The 19,301-nt window shown below is 55.7% G+C and overlaps 1 protein-coding gene across 1 annotated transcript in view; it reads right to left on the reverse strand.

Moving 5' to 3' along the window:
• LOC138101772 (zinc finger protein 135-like) overlaps positions 1–13,637 on the reverse strand; it is a 76,190-nt gene extending 62,553 nt beyond the window's left edge. Inside the window, exons 1-2 of the mRNA XM_068999557.1 lie at positions 13,610–13,637; positions 8,423–9,190 (exon numbers count right to left, since the gene is read on the reverse strand). Of these exons, the coding sequence (XP_068855658.1) occupies positions 8,423–9,190; positions 13,610–13,637 (796 nt within the window). The remainder of the gene's footprint in view (positions 1–8,422; positions 9,191–13,609) is intronic.
• Between the last annotated feature and the right edge of the window lie 5,664 nt (positions 13,638–19,301).

Consider the following 19,301-nt stretch of genomic DNA (forward strand, 5'->3'; position numbering starts at 1 on the left):
TTTCTTTCTTTCTTTCATTTTTATTATCTTTTTGTCGTTTTTTTTTCCTTTTTTTCTTCATTTTAATGGTGGAGTTTTTGTTGGTTTTTCTCTTTCTTTCTGTCTTTTCTTTTTCTTCTTTTCTTTCATTTTTTCTGCCTTTTTACTTTCTTTCTTTGTTTCTTCATTTTTTATGTATTTTTTCTTTTTTTTCTGTTTTTGTCTCTTGTTGTATTCTTCCATTCTTTTTATTTTTCTCTTTTTGCTTTCTTTTTCCTTTTTATTCTTTTTTGTTGCTTTCTGTCTTTCTTCTTTCTTTCCTTTTTGCTTGCTTTCTTTTTTGTTTTCCTTCATCTTCTTTCTTTCTCTTCTTTTTTTGTCTTCCTTGTTTCTTTCTTTCCTTCTTCTTTCATCTTTTTTTACATTTATTTCCCTGTTGGTTTCATGCTATTTAGTCTTTCTTTCTTCTTTGTTTCTTCTTTTCTTTTTCCTGCCCTTTTTTCTTGTTCATTTCTGTCTTTTGATTTTCTTCCTTTCTTTCTCCTTTTCTTTTTATTATCTTTTTGCTTGCTCACTTTCTTCATTGTTTAATGATTTTTCTTTTTTCTTCTTTTTTTCATTTTCCTTGTTGATTTCATTTTATTGAGTCTTTCTTTCTTTCTTCTTTTTCTTCACTTTTTTCATTTTCTTGTTGATTTCTTTTAGCTTTCTTTCTTTCTTTCTTCATTCTTTTACCTTTTTTCTTTCTTTTCCTGTTTGTTTTTTTGTTGTTGTTGCTGCTTTCTGTCTTTCTTCTTTTTTTGCTTTTTTCCTTTCTATTTTTCTTTCATTTTTTCTTTTGTCTTTCTGGGTGTTTTTATTTCTTTCTTGTTTCTTTCATCTTTTTTTGTTTGTTTGTTTTCTTGTTGCTTTCTTCTTTCTTTTGTTTGTGTTTTTTTTTCATTTTTCTTGTTCATTTCACACAATTGAGTCTTTTTATTTTTTCTCCACTCCTTTTCATTTTCTTGTTGATTTCTGTCTTTTCATTTCCTTCCTTTCTTCCTTTCCTGCTTTCTGGCTTTCATTTTTATATCTTTTTGCTTTCTTTCCCTGTTTCTGTTTCTTGTTGCTTTCTTTGTTTCTTCTTTTTTTTTTTCTTCTCTTTTTTATTTTGTTGATTTCTGTCTTGGATTTCCTTTCTTTCTTTTATTCTTTCTTTCACCTTTTTTCTTTTTCTGTTTCTTTTTTCTTTCTTCTTTTCTTTTATTCTGCTTTTCTTTTTTCTTTTTTCTTTTTTCTTTTCTTATTAGTTTCTGTCTTCTTTCATTTACTTACTTCATTTTTTAATGTTTTTTCTTTTATCTTTTCTTTTTCTTTGTTTTTAATTTTCTGTTGCTTCTTTCTTTTTTTTCATTTTTCTTCTTGGTTTCACGTTATTGAGTCTTTTTTTCATCTTTATATTTTTTCGCTTTGTTCATTTTCTTGTTTATTTCTTTCAGTTTTCTTTCTTTCTTCATTTTTAAATCGTTTTTCTTTCTTTTCCTTATTTTTTTGTTGCTTTCTCTCTTTCTTCTTTGTTTGCTTTCTTCCTTTTTTTTACTTTTTTTTTCCTTGTGCCGTTCATTCTGTTCTTTTTTTTCTTTGTTGTTTCTGTCCTTCTTTCTTTTTTCCTTTTCCTTGTTGTTTGATGTTACTGAGTCTTTCTTTCTTTCTTATTTTTTTTAAACTTTTGTTGTGGCTGTTGTTTTCTTTCTTTCTTTTTTTGCTCTCTTTCTTTTTCATTTATTTTTTCTTGCATCTTTCTTTTTTGTTCTTTTTTTTTTCTTCCTTGTTTCATTCTTCTTTTTTTCTTTTTTTTTATTTTTCCTGTTATATACTTGTTGGTTTCATGTTATTTAGTCTTTGTTTCTTCTTTTTTTCTTTTTTCTTCTCTTTTTTCATTTTCTTCTTGATTTCTGTCTTTTGATTTTCTTCCTTTCTTTCTTTCCTTTCTTTTATTTTTATTATCTCTTTGCTTGCTTGCTTCCTTCATTCTTTATGTTTTTTTCTTTCGATTCTTTCATTTTTTTTTTTTCTTGTTGCTTTCTTCTTTCCTCCTTCTTTTCCATTTTTCTTCTTGGTTTCATGTTAGAGTCTTGCTTGCTTGCTTGCTTGCTTTTTCCTTTTTCCTGTTCACTTCATGTTACTGAATCCTTTTTTCTTTCTTTCTTCGTTTTAAAATTTTTCTTGTCCCTTTTCTCTGTATTTTGTTTCTTTCTGCGTTTCCTCTTTCTTTCCTTTTTGCTTTTACAGTTTCCTGTGGTTTTCTGTACTTTTTTTCCTTTCTTGGTTGTTTCTTTCTTTCTTACATTTTTTCTTTATTTTCTTGTTGGTTTCCTGTTATTTAGTCTTGCTTCCTTTCTTTTTCTTTTCTTTTTTCATGACTTTCATTTCCTTTTTCATATCTGTCTTTTGATTTTCTTACTTTCTTCATTTTTTCTTTCATTTTTAATATCTTTTCGCTTGCTTCCTTTCTTAATTTTTTAATGTTTTTTCTTCATTTTCTATTTTATTGGTTCTTGTTGCTCTCTTTCATTTTTTTACTTCTATTCTATTTTTCCTCCTCCTTCTTTGTTGCTTTCGGTCTTCCTTCCTTCCTTCCTTCTTTCCTTCCTTGGCTGCTTCTCACCCCCTTAAAGAGGTGCAAAGCAGCAGGATCCCCTCCCAATTGGGGTCCCCTCATCCTCCCAAAATGTGGGGACTTCACCTCAGTCCCACAAATTGCGGGGGGTTTATGGCACCTTCCTCAAATTCAGTGCAACCTCTCAGAAGCCACTTAGAGGCCCCAAAATTGTCAAAAAGCAGCAGGAGCCTCCCCAAAAGTGGCTCCTGGTTTTCCTTCCTGGAGTGCCCTACTCCAAGTGCCCAAACCACCCCATCCCTCCCAAACTTCATCCCACCCCAACAATGCCATCCCCATCCCATCCCATCCCATCCCATCCCATCCCATCCCATCCCATCCCATCCCATCCCATCCCATCCCATCCCATCCCATCCCATCCCCACCCCATCCCATCCCATCCCATCCCATCCCATCCCATCCCATCCCATCCCATCCCATCCCATCCCATCCCATCCCATCCCATCCCACCCCTCCTGGACACCAATTCCCCTTCTGTGGCTCCTGACTCCCCACAGCCGGGCCTTGGGGCTGACGGATCGAGCCATTTGGGGCTGCCATCGACACATTGGGGCTGGCATTGAGTTTATTGGAGGCACCCGCTCAATCCCTCCATCCCAAATGGCAGCTTGGAACCTCTCCTCAGCCCTTGCTGTGCCCATGGGCTCACCTCAAGTCCCAAAATGAGAGCCAGGGCCCCACAGCCCATTCAGAACCTCTCAACATTGCCAGAAACAGCAGCATCCTTCCCAAAACGGGCTCCCCACATCCTGACAATAGGTCCCCCTTCCAAGCACCAGAGCCCCCCTCTCAGAACCCCTCCCGAAGCATTGAGGGGCACCCCAAAACTGCCTCAGGAACGGGACATACCCTGAAATCCCTTCAGGAATGGGGGATACCCCAGAACCCACTCAGCAACGGGGTCCCCCTGGCCTCATCATGCGCAGCCTTCAGCTGGCTCAGCCAGAGCCCATCCCGCCCTCAGCAGCCCCAGCCCAGCCCAGCCCTCCTGGGCAGGAAGCCCCAATGGCCGAGCCGGCCTGGGACACTTGCAGGGATGCGGGGGCAGCCGCAGCTTCTGGGGCCAGCCTGTGCCAGGCCCTGAGCGCCCTGCCAGGGAACCATTGCTGCCCCACATCCCATCTCAGCCTGCCCTCGGGCAGCGGGAAGCCGTTCCCTGGGGCCCGGCTCCGCAGGCCCTTGTTGCAGTGGGGATACTGCAACACGCCTATATCAAACCAGGAGTCCCGTGGAAAAGAAATATATACGGACGGATTCTTGCTAGATGTTTCAGAGATGTTTATTTCCCCAGCCGCATGGCCGGGCTCTGCCGAGGGACTGTTACAGTCAGCACCCGAGCTGCTTTGCCCGCGCAGGGGAACACAAACCAACCAATGGGGAACGAGGCTGAGCAGGGGCAGGGAAACCCCGTGCCTCCCTCAGGGCTCCCAGGGCTACAGGCGGGGGGAGGAGACCCCAACATCTCACCCGTTTTATTTTAATAAAAGGAGAATGAAGACAACTGGATAAACATAACAAGAACTGTTTCAAAACAAAACAAGCCACCCTCCTGAGTCTTTAAATGTCCAAACAGATTCTGTGGAACATCTTAGGGCTGACAGAAGGGAGACAGAACTCTCTGGACACGCTTTGTGGGGAAACTGAGGCAGGAGAGGGTTTAATTTCTTCCCTCCCCCTTTTCATCCCCCCACTCGGCATTGGAAAAGGATTTTTGGGGAAACAATTGGCAAAGGCAGGGTTTTGTGAGGGAAACCATGGATGAAAAAACGGATTGGGAATACACTGGGGGTAATAGGACATAGGGTAAAAGGGAAAGGTGGGATTAGGAAAGGGAGACTGTAGGGGGGGTTTACAATGGAGATATTGTCTAGCATGACTACGATTTTTTGCATATATACTGCCTTTTACAGGAACACCATCAGGCCCAGTGACCTGCGATGCTTGTAACCCTTTTCTACCTTGTATGATTTTGAATTCCACCACCTCTCCATCTCCCAAGCTTGGGATGCATTTTTCAGGGTTATTCTTTTTAATAGCAGTTCTATGCACGAATATGTCTTGCTGGTTATCACATCTTGTTATAAAACCATAGTTTTGTTTAACGTTATACCATTTCACTGTCCCTAAGATCTTAGCTACTATGGTCTTTTCCTTTTTCCGAGTGGCTGCCGTTTTCTGTCTCGCTGTGTCTTTGCTCTCTCTTTCGGTCGCTCCCGTGTTGGATATGTGGGGGCTGCTGGTTTCGGCGCGCTTTTCCCAGGGTCGCGTTCGGGGCTGCGCGGGCCGGGCCGGGCCGCGCCGCTCCGTTCTCCGTGCGTCGCCTCCTCTGCTCTCAGCTGCGTTGCCACTGCCAGGCGCTGCGCCCACGTCTCGGCTGGGCCCTCAAGCCCCCCCGTGCCCTGCTCCAGCGCGCGTTTCGGCTGGGCACGGCTCCGCTCCGCCGCCGCCAGCCGCCGCCCGTGCGCCGCCCCTCTCGTTCGGGCGCTCACGGGGCTCACTCCACCACGCGCTGCGCGGGGCCGGGCGGGCACGGCTGGGCCGTGCTGCTCCTGCCGCGCCTCATTCCGCCACTGACACTGCGGCCCGCGTGGCTCCGCCCGCGCACGGGAACCGTCTCGCTGCTGCTCGCAGAGCGCTCGGTGCACGTGGCCTGGGTCGCACGGTCCCTGAGCCAGGCTTCCCTTCGCCAGGACACAGCTGACATTGCTCAACAGTCTCAGTTATTAAATAATATTCACGAAAATATTCTTCCATCGGCATATATTTTGACTCAAATATTAACTGGGTCCAAACGGTCTTCCAAAAGCTCTTGGTAAGAATTAAATCCCAAGAAACATAGAAAAAGTCCTTAAACAACCATGCCAGGAAGTGTTTCAGTTCTTTCTGAGCTTGAATCAAGCTAAAATTTACAAATCGTTGTTCAAGAATCATTTTAAGATAAATGTCCATATGCGGCTCTGAAAGCCAAGAGTCTTCCCACGGTTCCTCCATAGTTTAGATATGGAATAGCAAAACAAAACCAAGAAGAGGAATCCAAAGTTTCCAGGGTTTACTCACACAAAGTCGCTTAGGGATCGGGGATCGTTCTGCCCCCAGCATCTCCACCATTATGTTGCAGTGGGGATACTGCAACACGCCTATATCAAACCAGGAGTCCCGTGGAAAAGAAATATATACGGACGGATTCTTGCTAGATGTTTCAGAGAAATTTATTTCCCCAGCCGCATGGCCGGGCTCTGCCGAGGGACTGTTACAGTCAGCACCCGAGCTGCTTTGCCCGCGCAGGGAAACACAAACCAACCCATGGGGAACGAGGCTGACCAGGGGCAGGGAAACCCCGTGCCTCCCCTCAGGGCTCCCGGGGCTACATGGCGGAAGGAGGAGACCCCGACAGGCCCTTGGCAAGAGTCTCTGTCCCCCAGCAATTGCTGCTCCTCCCTGCTGCGGGGCCCGAGCTGCAAGTTGATTTTCTGCCGCTGGCCCCGGCCCAGCCCCGAGCCAGGGCCAGCACCTTGCAAGAACTGCCCCCAGCAGAGCTGTTCCCTCCTGCAGTAGTTACACCTGCACACCCACAGCGCCTGAGACTGCAAGCAATGAGCATTCCCTGGGCACAGGTGCAGCCCAAGCAGCTCGAGGACAGCCTTGCAGCAGGACTGCTCTCAGCTGAGCCAAAAAGGCCCCTCTGGCAGCTGCAGGGCCATTGCAAAGGGCAAGGGCCAGAGCCTGGGCCCACGGGGGAGGAAAGGGCTCTGAATTCCCCTGCCCTGGCACAGAAACCCTGTTCCCAGGCTGCTTCCCACACAGGATTCCTCTGGAGGGCTGCGGAAAGCTGAGAGGCAGCTCTGGCTTCTCCACTTTTCCTGTGCTAAAGCTGCCTGGCAGAAGAAATGGAGGGACAGCTCTGGTGGCACAATCCCTCCCAGCCCAGGGCACAGCGCTGGGAAGGTCTTTCCGTGCCGAGGCTTTGCTGCGGCCAAGGAAAGCTCCTGGCTCAGGGTCACCTTTCCTGCTGGGCCAGAGCCCCCGAGTGGCCCAGCAGCAGCAGAGAATTCCAGCACAGCCCCGGCACGGGCAGGGCGGCCCTGGGCGGGCTGCGGGAGCCGGCAGCGCCTGAGCTCAGAGCAGCTGAGCCCAGGGGCTCTTGGCCAAGGCCGAGGCCCAGCGAGCATTTCTCAGGTCGCAGGGCGGCCTGGAAAGGTGCTGGGGGGGATCATTCACCCCCCAGTGCGGTCCCAGTGGCTCCCAGGATTTCCATGTCCGTGCTCCCAGCGCTGCTCCCAGCCCTGATGCGTGGGGATGGGAATGTCCCGCTCCCTTCCCGGGGCAGGCTCACACCTGAGCCAGGTGTGCAGGGCAGGACCTTGCCCTGAGCCCAAGCCCTGTCCCCCCTGCAGGATCTGCTTCCCATCGGCCTCTTCCTCCTGCGGCCCCAAGCCCAGCTCGGTGCTGAACGAAGGGCGCTGGGCTGGGGTCATCCCCTGGCGGGGGCTGCGCACCCCCTCTGCCCCCTCCCCAAATTCCCTCCCGGGGCAGCAGGGGCTGGCTCAGGAGCCCTGTGGGCAGGGAAAAGGGGGTGACACTGGGATGGGGGGGTCACACACGCTCTGGGGGGACACACACGGCCCCTGGGGAACCCCCCTTCACCTTCTCCTGCAGTGACAGGAGGATGAACCCAACATGACATACCCCAACAGCATCTTGGGGGTGGGGTCTGGTGGCAGCTTTGGGGCCTGGGGGAGAGGTCACATCTGCCCTAAAACCCCCTCCCAGCCCCACAGCCACTCCCGGACACCTCAAGCCACCCCACCGCTCCTGGCCAGGAACCCCCCAACCACTCCCTGCATCATAAATGACCCCAAGAACCACAAAATTCTCTCCAAGACACACGGCCCAGCCAAGATCACAAAAACTCTCTCAGAGACCACCCCAAAAGGCTCCTCCAAGCACCACAAATGCCCTCAAGAGCCACAAAAGCCCCTCCCAGTCCCCCAAGGCACCCCCAGACCCCCTCCCACCCCCCATGGCACTGACCAGGACAGGCTGGGGGACAGGAACATCCACAGCCCAGAGCAGCTCAGGCACTTCAGCAGCGATTTGGGCACTTTTGGAAGGGACACCCTGGATGGGCAGACCCAGGGCAGGGAGTGGGACAGACAACCGGAATTCCTGGAGAACAGATGGGCTCAGGTGGACACGTTCTGCCAGCACAACTACGAGATTGTGGCTCCAGTCTGCCTGGCTTCGTGGCTTCACAACACTCAGATCCTCCCAAATATTTCCCTGAACCCCAAATTCACCCCGAAATTCTGGTAAAATGGTGCCGCTTTAGATCTCTTTGTTTAATTTCTTTATTTTTACCCCAATTTTTGCTGTTTCAGTGGGATTAACACAGAAATTACTTAGGCTGCAGAAGATCTCCAAGATCATCCAGTGTTGCTTGATACCACCAGAAGAAACAATTGGAGAGAGCAGATGAAAATTTTAGGGTGTAAAGGTAAAAAATCAGCTCTTCCCAATGAATTTCCAATGTTGATCTGAGTCCCGATGGATGTTCCTGCCCCTGCGTTCACACAGGTGCCTACAGGGATCCAGGAGAACGTGGAGAGCACCAGCCAGGGCTCTTCCCAACCTGGATCACAGGGAATGTGGGTCACCAGGGCTCTGCCAAACGTGGGTGCTGATGGGAGATGGAGCTGGAGCAGAGGACAAAGCTCTTCCCGCAGTCGGGGCACTTGCAGGGCTTCCCTTAGTGGTGCCTCCGTTGGTGTTGGGTCAAGTTAGAGCTCTGTGAGAAGCTCTTCCCACACTGGGGACACTCGTAGGGTCTCTCCCCGGTGTGGATGCGCCGGTGCTTGACGAGGTCAGAGTTGTGCTTGAATCCCTTCCTGCAGTCGGGGCAGCGGAAGGGCCTCTCATCCGTGTGAATCCGCTGGTGCAGGACGAGACTGGAGCTGGTCTGAAACCTCTTCCCACACTCAGGACACTCGTAGGGCCTCTCCCCGGTGTGGATCCTCTGGTGGATGCTCAAGTCAGAGCTCCACCTGAAGCTCTTCCCACACTCAGGACAGTTGTAGGGCCTCTCCCCTGTGTGGGTGAGCTGGTGGCGGATCAAGTTGGAGCTCTGGCTGAAGTTCTTCCCACATTCCCCACACTCGTAGGGCCTCTCCCCAGTGTGGACCCTCTGGTGGTTGATCAGGTGGGAGCTCTGGCTGAAGCTCTTCCCACATTCCCCACACGTGTGGGGCTTCTCCCCATCGTGAAGCTGCTCATGAACCACCAGCTCTGACCTCTGGCTGGATCTCCAGCCGCCTTCCCGGCACAGGGTGGGTCTTTCCTCCTCAGAGCACCCTGGGCTGTGTTTGCAGCCCCTCCTCCTGCGGGATCTCTGGGGCTTTTCCTCCCCATTGGATTCCTGCGTCGTGGAGCCGCTCAAAACGGCCTCTTCCACAGGGGATTTTTCCTCCCTGTTGGATTCCTGCGTCGTGGAGCCGCTCAAAACGGCCTCTTCCACAGGGGATTTTTCCTCCCTGGGCTCCGTCCTCAGCTCCTTGTCTGGGGAGGAAGGACAAGGAGAGGATGGGATTTGCCTCCGTGCCACAGGGAAGGGGAAGGAGATCCCCCCAGTCCGTCCCCGGCAGGACGGCGTCGGCAGCAGGGTTGTCCTGCAGCCGGGGGTGATGCTGGGCTGGGAGATGGAGCAGGAGAGAGGGGGAAAGGGGCACTGACTTCCTCCTCACCTGCCTGGGGCTCCTGGGGCATCTTCCTCTTCCTCACAGCCTGCTCCTCCATCTGGCCATGGGTTGGGAATGGGAAATCCTGGTTTGGGGAGAAACAAGGGATGAGTGTGTTGGGTTGGGTCTTCCTCCTGCCCAAGTCCACCTCTAGAAGTCACCGGGGACCATTAAAACCAAGAAAAAATTGACAGTGAGTCCAAAAAAACCTCCAGGAGTTCCCCCTTTCCAGTCTCCTCACTTTGGGTGTTGGGGTCCCCCTTGTCAGGGCTGCTGGGGGTCCTGTGGGTCCTGGGGATCCCCCTCTCTGGGGTCCTGCTTAGGGATGCTGGGGGGCTTTCGGGGTCTCACAGGTCCCTTTTTTCCTGATTCTGCTTTGGCTCCCAGAGGTCCCAGGGCCCCCTCTTCAGCCTCCCTCCACTCCAGGCACTTGGGGATCCCCCTTCTCCTCACCGCCCCTCTTAGGGCTGAGAGGTCCCAGCCCCACCTCATCTCCAGGCCCCCCCACCCCTCCAGGCTCTTGGGGGTCCCCCAGCTCTGGTATCGTCCCTCTCTGCTCTCCCCACTCCAGGGGTCCCGTGTTCCAGCACCCAGCTCTCCTGGGGATCCCCAAAGCCAATGTCCAACCCCGCCAGGACCAGGCAATCCTCACATGGACACCCCAAGATCCCCAAGGGGCAATTATGGCTCAGCTTTGGAGTCCTGCAAGATCCACATATCCCCTCTGGCCCAAAAATCCCTCCCAGGGACATGCAAGGACATCTGGGGCTCGATTCCAGAATCTGCAAGCTCCAAACACCCCTCCAAAAAAACCCCTCCTGGTGACCCCCCGATAGATTTGGGGTGAGCTCCCCCTCCCCGCTCACCTGCAGGATGGGGGGGAAGATGCTACCGGGGCTGGGGGTGCTGCGGACACAGTGGGCGGGCGGTGGAACCTCGTGGTTCTCCAGCTCCTCCTCCTCCTCTCTCCCTCCTCTTCCTCCTGCTCCTCCTCCACTCCCACCCTGCCCCCCCCTTTCCCACCCCCTCTGCCCCACGGCTGCCGCAGCACCGGCTGCTGTGTGGGGGGAGCCCCCGATCAGCCCCAGGGATGGACAGGGGGGTTGGGGACCCCCCAGTGCGGATCCCTCCCTTCCCCAGAGCCCCAGGGAATCGCTCCAGGGTTCAGGTGCTGGGGGACAGGGCTGCACCCCCATGGAACCGCTCTTCTTCTGTCCCAACCCCACCTTTCCCTCCCCTCTCCTCCCCTTTCTCAGCCTTCCCCCAATCCACAGCCCCATTCCAGCTCAATTTGGGTGTCCCATCCCCATCCCGCTTTCTTTGGGGGTCCCAGCCCCCTCTTCCCCCCCACCTCCTTCTGCACCTTCCCCATCCCCAATCCCCACCTCCCCTCCCCCGGCCTTGGTTTTGGGGGTTCCAGGCCCCTCCTGCTCCCTTTGGGGGTTCCATTCCCCATTTCGCTCCATTTGGGGTCCCAGACCCGCCCCCCTTCTCACCGCTCACCCCGCGCCCGGTGGGGCTCCCAGCACCACCAGTGCCACCAGTGCGGCCCCAGCTGCCCCCACACGCCCCATGCCCAGCGCCGGGCGCTGCCGACAGCCCCAAAGCAGCCGCGCTGTGCCCTGGGGGGTCCCCAGAGCGGCCCCGCCCCGCACGGCACTGGGAGCACCAGTCCGGACCAGTGCGGAGCGCGGGCGGGCGGCATCAGCCGTGCCCGGGCAGGGCCGGGCCCCGCGGGGCTCCCGCCCGCACTCGGCCCCCGCCGGGACAGCGCGGGGGGGCCCGGCCTGGCCGCCCCCACCTCCCCCTCCCCAAATTCCGCTCCGGGGGGCGCTGGGGGCGGGGGGGGCTCAGCTGGGGCCAGAGGTGCCGGAGCCACGTGTCCCCCGCTGCCAGCACCGCCCCCTCAGGATTAGGGGTGCCCCAAAACTCCCTCGGAGCTGGCGGATACCCCGCAGGCCCCTGAGGACTGGGGTCCCCCCGGCCTCATCATCCCCAACCTTCGCCTGCCTCATCCCAGGCCCCAACCCGCCCATCCCCCTCCGCCACACTTCATCCCACACCCCAATCCACATCCCACCCTTCCCGGGCCCCATCCCGCCCCATCCCGCCCCATCCCATTTCTCCCGGCAGCCGCTACCGGGACCCCCAAAACCCCGCGTGCCGGGGGCTCCCCAATATCCCCCAAGGGGCATTTGCGACTCACATTCGGAGCCCTGCAAGATCCAAACATCCGCCTCCCCTCCCCCGCCCACCAAACCCCCTTCCCCAGGAACCAACAAGGATATTTGGGGCTCGGTGCTGGAATCCTCCAAGCTCCAAAAATCCCCTCTCCCAAAACAACCCCAGGCACCGCCCAAGATATTTGGGGCGAGCTGCCCCTCCCCGGTCACCTGCGGGATGGGGGGAGCGGTGTTCCCGAGGCCGAGAGCTGCGGACACCGAGAGCGATGGATGCACATGGAGGCTCCTCTTCCTGCCCCCTCTGGCCCGCCTCTTCCTCCCGCCCCTCCCCCTTTATCCCTCCTCTTCCTCCCACTCCTGCTCCTGCTCCTCCAGCCGTCCTCCGTCCAGCAGCTCCGCTGCCGCCCCCAAACCTCGGGCTGGAGCGGGGGGTCTGGGACACAGCCCCGTGCTGGGGGGCAGAGCCGCTGCTGGGGCCATCGCTGTGTCCAGGGCATCCTTTGTGGCCCTCGTGCAGCTCCAGGCTCCCGAGGGCTCCCCGAGGCTTTCTGTGGCTGTCCCTGCTCCCCAAATCTGTCGCGTTTAATGCCCGAGCGCGGCAGCCCCGTGCCCTGTGGCAGCAGCCGGTGCCGGGACACAGCCCCGGGAGCTGCGCTAATGCCCGGCCATGCCAGGAGGGACTGAGGGGAGGGGACTTCATAAGGTTCCCCCCTCTGCGCCCCTGGCTGCACACGGAAAGGTTCCTTAGTGCATAGGAGCGATTTTCCGGGGTTTCTGGGCTCGGCGGGGCCGAGGCGGCGGCAGCGGGAGCCGCGGGGCCCGGCCCGTGGGGGCGGCCGGGCTGGAAAAGTGCGCGGGGCCCCAGCGCGGTGCCCGAGGGCTGAGCGGAGCTGACGGGAACAAGCCCCGGAACCCCCCGGTGCCCGAGGGCTGAGCGGAGCTGACGGGAACAAGCCCCGGAACCCCCCGGTGCTGCTTTCTTAGTCACTGCGCAGCCGCCACTCCCGGTGGGGCTCTTTTATAATTTTTCCTTCGAATCTCTATATTTTACTCCATTCGCACCTCCCATCCCCCGCCCTCCGCTGCGGCTCTTTCACCGCCGGGCTCCTCGCCGGTCTCTCGGTGCAGCTCCTTCAGTGCCACGGGCCGGCTGAGACGCCCCTCGGTGCGGCTCTTTGATCGGATTTTCTTCTTTTCTCGCGGTTTTCTCTCGTTCCCAGCTCGCCCGTCCCGCCGAGCGGCTCCTTCAGGGGCCCGGGGCGGCACCGAGCCCTCGGGGCGGCTCCAAAGGGCCCCGCCCGCCGCCGCTGCCCGAGGCCTCCCCGCTGCTGCCGGGGATCAGACACCGCAGGCGGCCCCGGCCCCTTCCTCTTCTTCCTCTTCTTCCTCCTCGCTGCTGCCGGGGTTCAGCCCCCGCCGCCGCCCGGCTCCTTCTGCCGCTCCTGCCCGGCACGAAGCGGCGCTGCCGCTGACGGGGCCGGAGCGCGGCTGCCCCGCGACTGCCCCGCGCCTCAGGGCCGGGCCGGGGAGTGACCGCACGGCTGGGGAGGGACCCCCCGCTGGCCAGGGCAGGGACTGACCCCATGGCAGGGACCCCGCGCCGGAGCAGGGAAGGATTCCTGTCCCCGAGGGGGAAGCAGCGGCACGAACTGAGCGCGACTCCCATCCCTTCTCCCTGCCCCGCTGGGCACAGCAGGGAGGAGCCGGGAATAAAGTGAACTCCGGCAAGGAGAAAGAGGTCGGGGGAAGGTTCTGTTCCAGGGTTTATTTTCCTCCTCGCTCTCCTGTTCTGATCCGCTCCGTCCCAAATCCAGTTCATTCCCCACGTCGGGGCTCTTGTGGCCGCGATGGCGATCCCTCAGTGACCTCTCCCTGCCCTTAGCCCGAGCCACGAGGACTCGGATCTGTTCCAGTTCCGTGCAATTCACGGGCATTTGGGGCAGCCGGAGCGAAGCAGCTGGAAACCACAGCGGGCTCGAGAGGGACTCAAGCAGGGCAGGAGCCGGGGCTGCCCCGAGGGACCTCTCCCGACACGAACCTTGCCGGGCTCTTCCTACGGGAATTGCGGGGAATGTTTCCATTCATCGCTACAAAGCAGAGTCACAAGTGGAGCTGAGCTTTCAGCTTGAAATGAGGGAATCGAACGTGTGCGCGGGGACTGCTGGAACCTCCAGGTGCCACTTGACACTTTAGTTTCGGAAATATTCAGCCCCGCAGCAGCGATGTCTCTCCCAGCCCACCGGTTCCTGGCTCAGACCCAGCTCAGAGCTTGGAGAAGAGACCCAAAGTCGCCACGGAAGAAGCTCTGCCGTTATTTTCTTAATTCATATTTATTTTATGCTATTTTACTTTATAATCTATAATACTCTTTAATACTCTTTTTTTTTTTTTTATTCTTAGTTTCTTTTTTTTTTTTTTTTTTCATTTTTTTTTACTTCTTCTATTACATCGGGTTTTTTCTCTATTTTCCCCACAAAGCCTTTGTTCCCCTCCCGGAGGTTTGTGGTGAGATGCTGCCCTACCGCTTCTCCCCCGGAAACCAACGAAATCAATCGAAATAATTATGGATTTTTGAACTCTTCCCACCGCTGTTTCCAGAAGGTCCCGGCCGGTCCTGCCAGGAAGAGCCGGGGGCGGGGAGGGGCCTCAGGGCTTAATTGGGGAGAACAGTTTAATTGGGGCGAGAAACACTTCAATTCTGGGGAGAAAATGTGAATGGAGGGGAGAGGAAATGAACTGCGGGGAGGAGCCCCCCAGCCCCCGGCTGTGCCCCGAAGGTGCTGCCCGCGGCTCCCCTGCTCCCACCCCCGGGCTGGGGGCGCGGAGCTGCCGCTGCTCCCGGGAACGTCACGGCATAAAAACTCCATTCAAGCTTTTCCAGCCGTGGCAGCGACGCTCAGCGTTCCTTGGACCTTCCACGGTCCGTGGACATCCCGTGTCCCTCGGCTGTTCCGCGTCCCCCGGGTGTTCCATGTTCGCCCAGTTTGTTCCCGCACGCTCCCAGCCACTCCCAGCTGCTGCCAGCTGCACTCAGCCCGCTCCCAGTTTCTCCCAGTCGCCCTCAGAGTGGTCCCTGTTGCTCGCAGTGTGACCTCTGTTACCCCGTTCTGGTCCCAGTGTGCTCCGGTCCTGGTTCTGGTCCTGGTGTATCCTGGCATCCCAGTCTGTCCCAGTCCATCCCAGCCTGTCCCAGTCCGTCCCGGTCCCTTCCCGGCAGCCGCCGCCGTTTCCCGGATCCTGCCCCTCCCGCCCCGGAGCTGCCGCCGGACGCCCCCCAAGATGCTGACGGGGGCCGGGGGCTTCGTGTTGGGCTTCGTCCTCCTGGGCTGGGGCTCGGCCTCCGCCTGCGGGAGGAGGTGAGGGCGGATCCCCGGGGGTCGTGTCCCGCCAGGAGCGCTTGAGCCCCTCCCAGAATTGCTCCTATACCGTGGTCGCCCCCTTTTCACTCTCCTAGAGCTCCTGACCCAGTTCGTGCCCCTGCGGGAGGGGGCTTTAGGGAGCCCCCCCTTTTCCTTTACTTTGAGTCCCCCTTGAATCCCCATTCCTGGGCACTGGGAACCCCCTGCATTTCCTTCCCCGGCTCCGGGACCCCCCTGCACCCCTCATCCTGCACCAACACCCCCTGTTCCGGGTATCCTCCTCTCCCAGCCCCTGTATCCCCTGTTTCCCTGACCCCAGGGACCCCCAGACCCCCATTCCCGGCCATCCCGGGGCACCTCAGCCCCAGGCCTCCCTTTCCTGGGAAACCCGAACTGGGCACGGGGCTCTGCAGCCGCTCCGGGATTTATGATCACCCAAAGGAAAGGGAGAAGAGAGGAGAGAGAGAGAGAGAAGGAGATGGGGAGTCAGGGATCGGGGTCCCAGCGCCCAGTCCTGCTCCGCCGGGGCTGGGGCCCCGCAGCCGCAGGACAAAATGGATCCGCGGGTCCCGCTGCTTGCCCCGCTTCGGGCCGAACCCAGCGGGTTCCAGGCAGAGTTTGGCCGCGGGGCCCGGGAGCTCAGCCCAGCCCGGCCCGGGGGTCCCGCAGGGCGCGGCCGAGGAGGGTCCGGGGGATGGCAGGAGGGGACCCAGGGGAATTCCCTGGAATTGCCCCGTCCCCTCCCCCCGCGCTCCCTCGGTCCCTTTGGCTTCTCCGTCTCCCGCCCTGCGCCGCCGGGATCTGCCCGGCGCCCGGTGACGTCACGAGCAGCCCGAGCTGCCATTGGCGGGCAGGAAAGAGCGGCGCCAATGGCGGGGCCGGAGGCGGCTCTGGGGGCGGGGCCGGGCTGGGGGCGGGGCCCAGCGGAGCAGCGCGATGGCTCCAGCGCTGGGGCCGGGGGCGCTCCTGGGGGGGCGAGGGGCGAGTGGGACCCCCGGCACGGGAACCCCCGAACCGCAACTCCCGGGCACGGGAACCCCCTGAGCTCCCATTTCCGGGTACTAGAGCACCCTGCACCGCCATTCCCGGACACTGTGACCCCCCTGCCTCACTTTCCCCAGCACCGGGACCCCCTGTTCCCCCCTTGTCTGGCCCCGGGGCCTCCCCCAAACCCCCTGGACCACCATTCCCGGGTACTGTGACCCCCTGCATCCCCCTGCCCAGCACCGGGACCCCCTGTTCCCCTTAGCTGACAAGAGGACGTCCCTGAAGCCCCATTCCCGGCAAGGGGACTTCCCTGTACCCACATTCCCCGTCCCAGGAAAACCCCCTGAGCCACCGTTTCTGGGTCCCGGGACCCCCCTGAAACTCTATCTCTGGGCCGGGGACTCCCCCGTCCCCCCCCCGTTCCCGGCACCGGGACCACCTGACCCCCATTCCCGGCACCGGGACCTCCTTGCACCCCCATATCCAGGTCTGAACCCCCACTCCCGTGCACGGGGACCGCCCGGCACCTCCATCCCCGGCGCTGAGACCCCCCCGAGCCCCCTTATCCCGCACCGATACCCCCTCGCACCCCCTCTTCCTCCGCCCCCGCGCTCCCTCGGGCACTTCCGCGGCTCCCAAGCTGCGCCACCGGGATCCGCCCGGCGAGCGGGGACTGCCCCCGGCACCGGGACCCCCCTCCCGCCCCCGGCTCCTCCCGGGGCCTTCTGGAAACAGCAGCGGGAAGAGTTCAACAATTCATCATTATTTCAATTGATTTCGTTGGTTTCCGGGGAGAGCCGCTGGGACAGCGCCTCACCACAAACCTCTGGAAGAGAAACGAAGACTGCGGTAGGTGAAAATAGCGAAAAAGCCGATAAAATGGAAGAAAAAAAAAAGGCAAAAAGAAAAAAAGACAAACGAAAAGTAAAATAGATTATAAAATAAAATAGCATAAAGTAACTGAGAAAAAAGAGAGGAGGAGAGGGGAGGGGAGGGGAGGGGAGGGGAGGGGAGGGGAGGGGAGGGGAGGGGAGGGGAGGGGAGGGGAGGGGAGGCGAGGCGAGGCGAGGCGAGGCGAGGCGAGGCGAGGCGAGGCGAGGCGAGGCGAGGCGAGGCGAGGCGAGGCGAGGCGAGGCGAGGCGAGGCGAGGCGAGGCGAGGCGAGGCGAGGCGAGGCGAGGCGAGGCGAGGCGAGGCGAGGCGAGGCGAGGCGAGGCGAGGCGAGGCGAGGTTGGTCTGTTGTGACTTTGTGTCTCTTCTTCAAGATCCGAGCACCGAGGCGGCGGCGTGCTGGCGGAAGGGGGAGAGACGGGAGAGGCGGAAAGTTGAGTGAAGTGTAAATGACTTTCTGGGCTTAATGAATGTGGAAGAGTTTAAGAGAGTCCTTAAGTCCACAGTAAAATGAATGGAGGGCGCCTCTGGCAATATTGCCAAGCGCCCCAGCGCTGTGATTTGCCTTTGTTCGACTAGTAAATGTTCAATACTATATTGCTAAAAAATTCAGCTTTTGTATTCATTTTCTTCAGAGAGAGAATAAAAAGAGAGAGAGAAGAGAGAGTAAAGAGAGAGAAAAGAGAGAATAAAGAGAGACAGAGAGAGAGAGTAAAGAGGGAGAAAGACAGAAAGAGTAAAGAGAGACGGAATAAAGAGAGAGGGGAAAAGAGAGAAACTATAAGGAGAAAGAGAATAGAGTGAAAGTAAAGAGAGAGAGAATAAAGACAAACATTGCTGCTAAAGAACGTCCGTGCAGCCCCAAACGCCTTTGCACACCGGCCCCAGTGTCCGTGCTCGGGGCTTCATTTACCAAGATGTGAATATCGATCTCATATCGATATCCAGCTGAGACAGACAAAAGCTCTCTAACAGGTGAGAGTTAGAAAGTGAATGTTTGATTGGCGCCGGACAGCGGCGTGGAACAGCTTCCTAATGTGCAGTGTCCAGGTATGAACGGTTACAGAGTTCATTTAGCCACAAAAGTGATGAATATCCAAACTACAAATACATATTTCTAACAGTGACCCCTCCCATTCTCCGCTTCGTATGGAAATGAGCTTTAATGGCATTAAGCATGCGCAGTGCGTGCTCTGAATTGAGTCGCTGCTCTCGAATTGGGGCGGTGCTCCCAGACAGATGAAGTAAACTCATCTCTCTCACTTGCACCTTTTTTGCCTTTCTGAACTTTAACAACCTTAATTACTTTAGTGACCTCCCAATTTCCTCTTGCCTGACTTTTGAATAGGTTCCCACAGAGGGAGGAAATTGGGAATTGTCCTTGTTCCCTACACCAACTGATCAATATTTCTGTTCCTCGTTCTAAGCATAGCTAAACAAACACACAAATGACAGATCATCAATTATTCCGTAATCAATTACTGACATCTTAAAAACCATTTCAAATCTAGCTTTCTTAACTATTTTAATTAACTCTAGTCCAGCTCAACTTCTTTCTAATTCTAACTGATTTCAACACAGCTAGCCTATAACTAAAATCTTTCTGTTTCTTTTAAATCTATGTTTCAGGGTGTCACCATGGCCACGGGGCTGCCCCAGGGCAGAAATCCCCTGCGGAGATACCGGGACCGGCTGTGGGACATGGACACCAAACACACCGGCTTTAGTCTCTTTGGGATGGAGAAGTGAGTTTTTCAGTCTATTTGGGATAGAAAACTGCTTCTGATTGCATCAGCCTGTTATACATGGGGTTTAAAAAGCATAATAAATACTAAAAAGGAATAATGATAAATAGCTGTGGTTCAAAAGGCATAAAGGAATTAGGAGGAACATATCTACTGACAGAGGATTTAATAAAAAACTATACTATGAAAAAATCTTCTGCAGTGCTGTCAGTGGGTGTTCTTGGTTTTTTTAAAAATTTTGTATTACTTGTTTCCTCTGATCTGCTTTGTTTTGCAACCATTGAAGATAAAATGAGCAACATCAGGACCAAATCAACAGTTGGGTGCAAAGCCTCAGAATGAGTGTGGAGCTAATGGAGGATTCACGTGCTTTAGACACGTGTGTGCACAGGTGCAGAAAAGCATCGCTCCTTTTGGAGGCTGCATTACAGCACACGGGTGGTAAAATCAGATTGACTCCTGTTTTCACAGGCTTCCCGGGCAGCACTTACCAAGGATCTCCCCAAGCCCAGTGAGTGAGCGAGGACGGATGAAGCGGCGAGCTTGGCCTGCCTGGCCGCTGTTAGCCAGCCGCGCTGCGAGCAGAAAGGCCGGGGCGGCGGCGGCGGCGGCTTCTCCTTCTCAGCGCCCGCATGAAGAGAGGCGCTGAACGGCGGCTGCGACCGCCCGCGCAGGGGCAGCGGGGCCACGGGGCCGGCAGGGCAAACACGGCAAACGATTGCCCGGGGCAGCACCGAGACCAAATCAACTTCTCCGTGCTGCGAAACC

This window comes from Aphelocoma coerulescens, unplaced genomic scaffold (assembly GCF_041296385.1).
Source record: "Aphelocoma coerulescens isolate FSJ_1873_10779 unplaced genomic scaffold, UR_Acoe_1.0 HiC_scaffold_46, whole genome shotgun sequence".
In the NCBI taxonomy this organism is placed as follows: domain Eukaryota; kingdom Metazoa; phylum Chordata; class Aves; order Passeriformes; family Corvidae; genus Aphelocoma; species Aphelocoma coerulescens.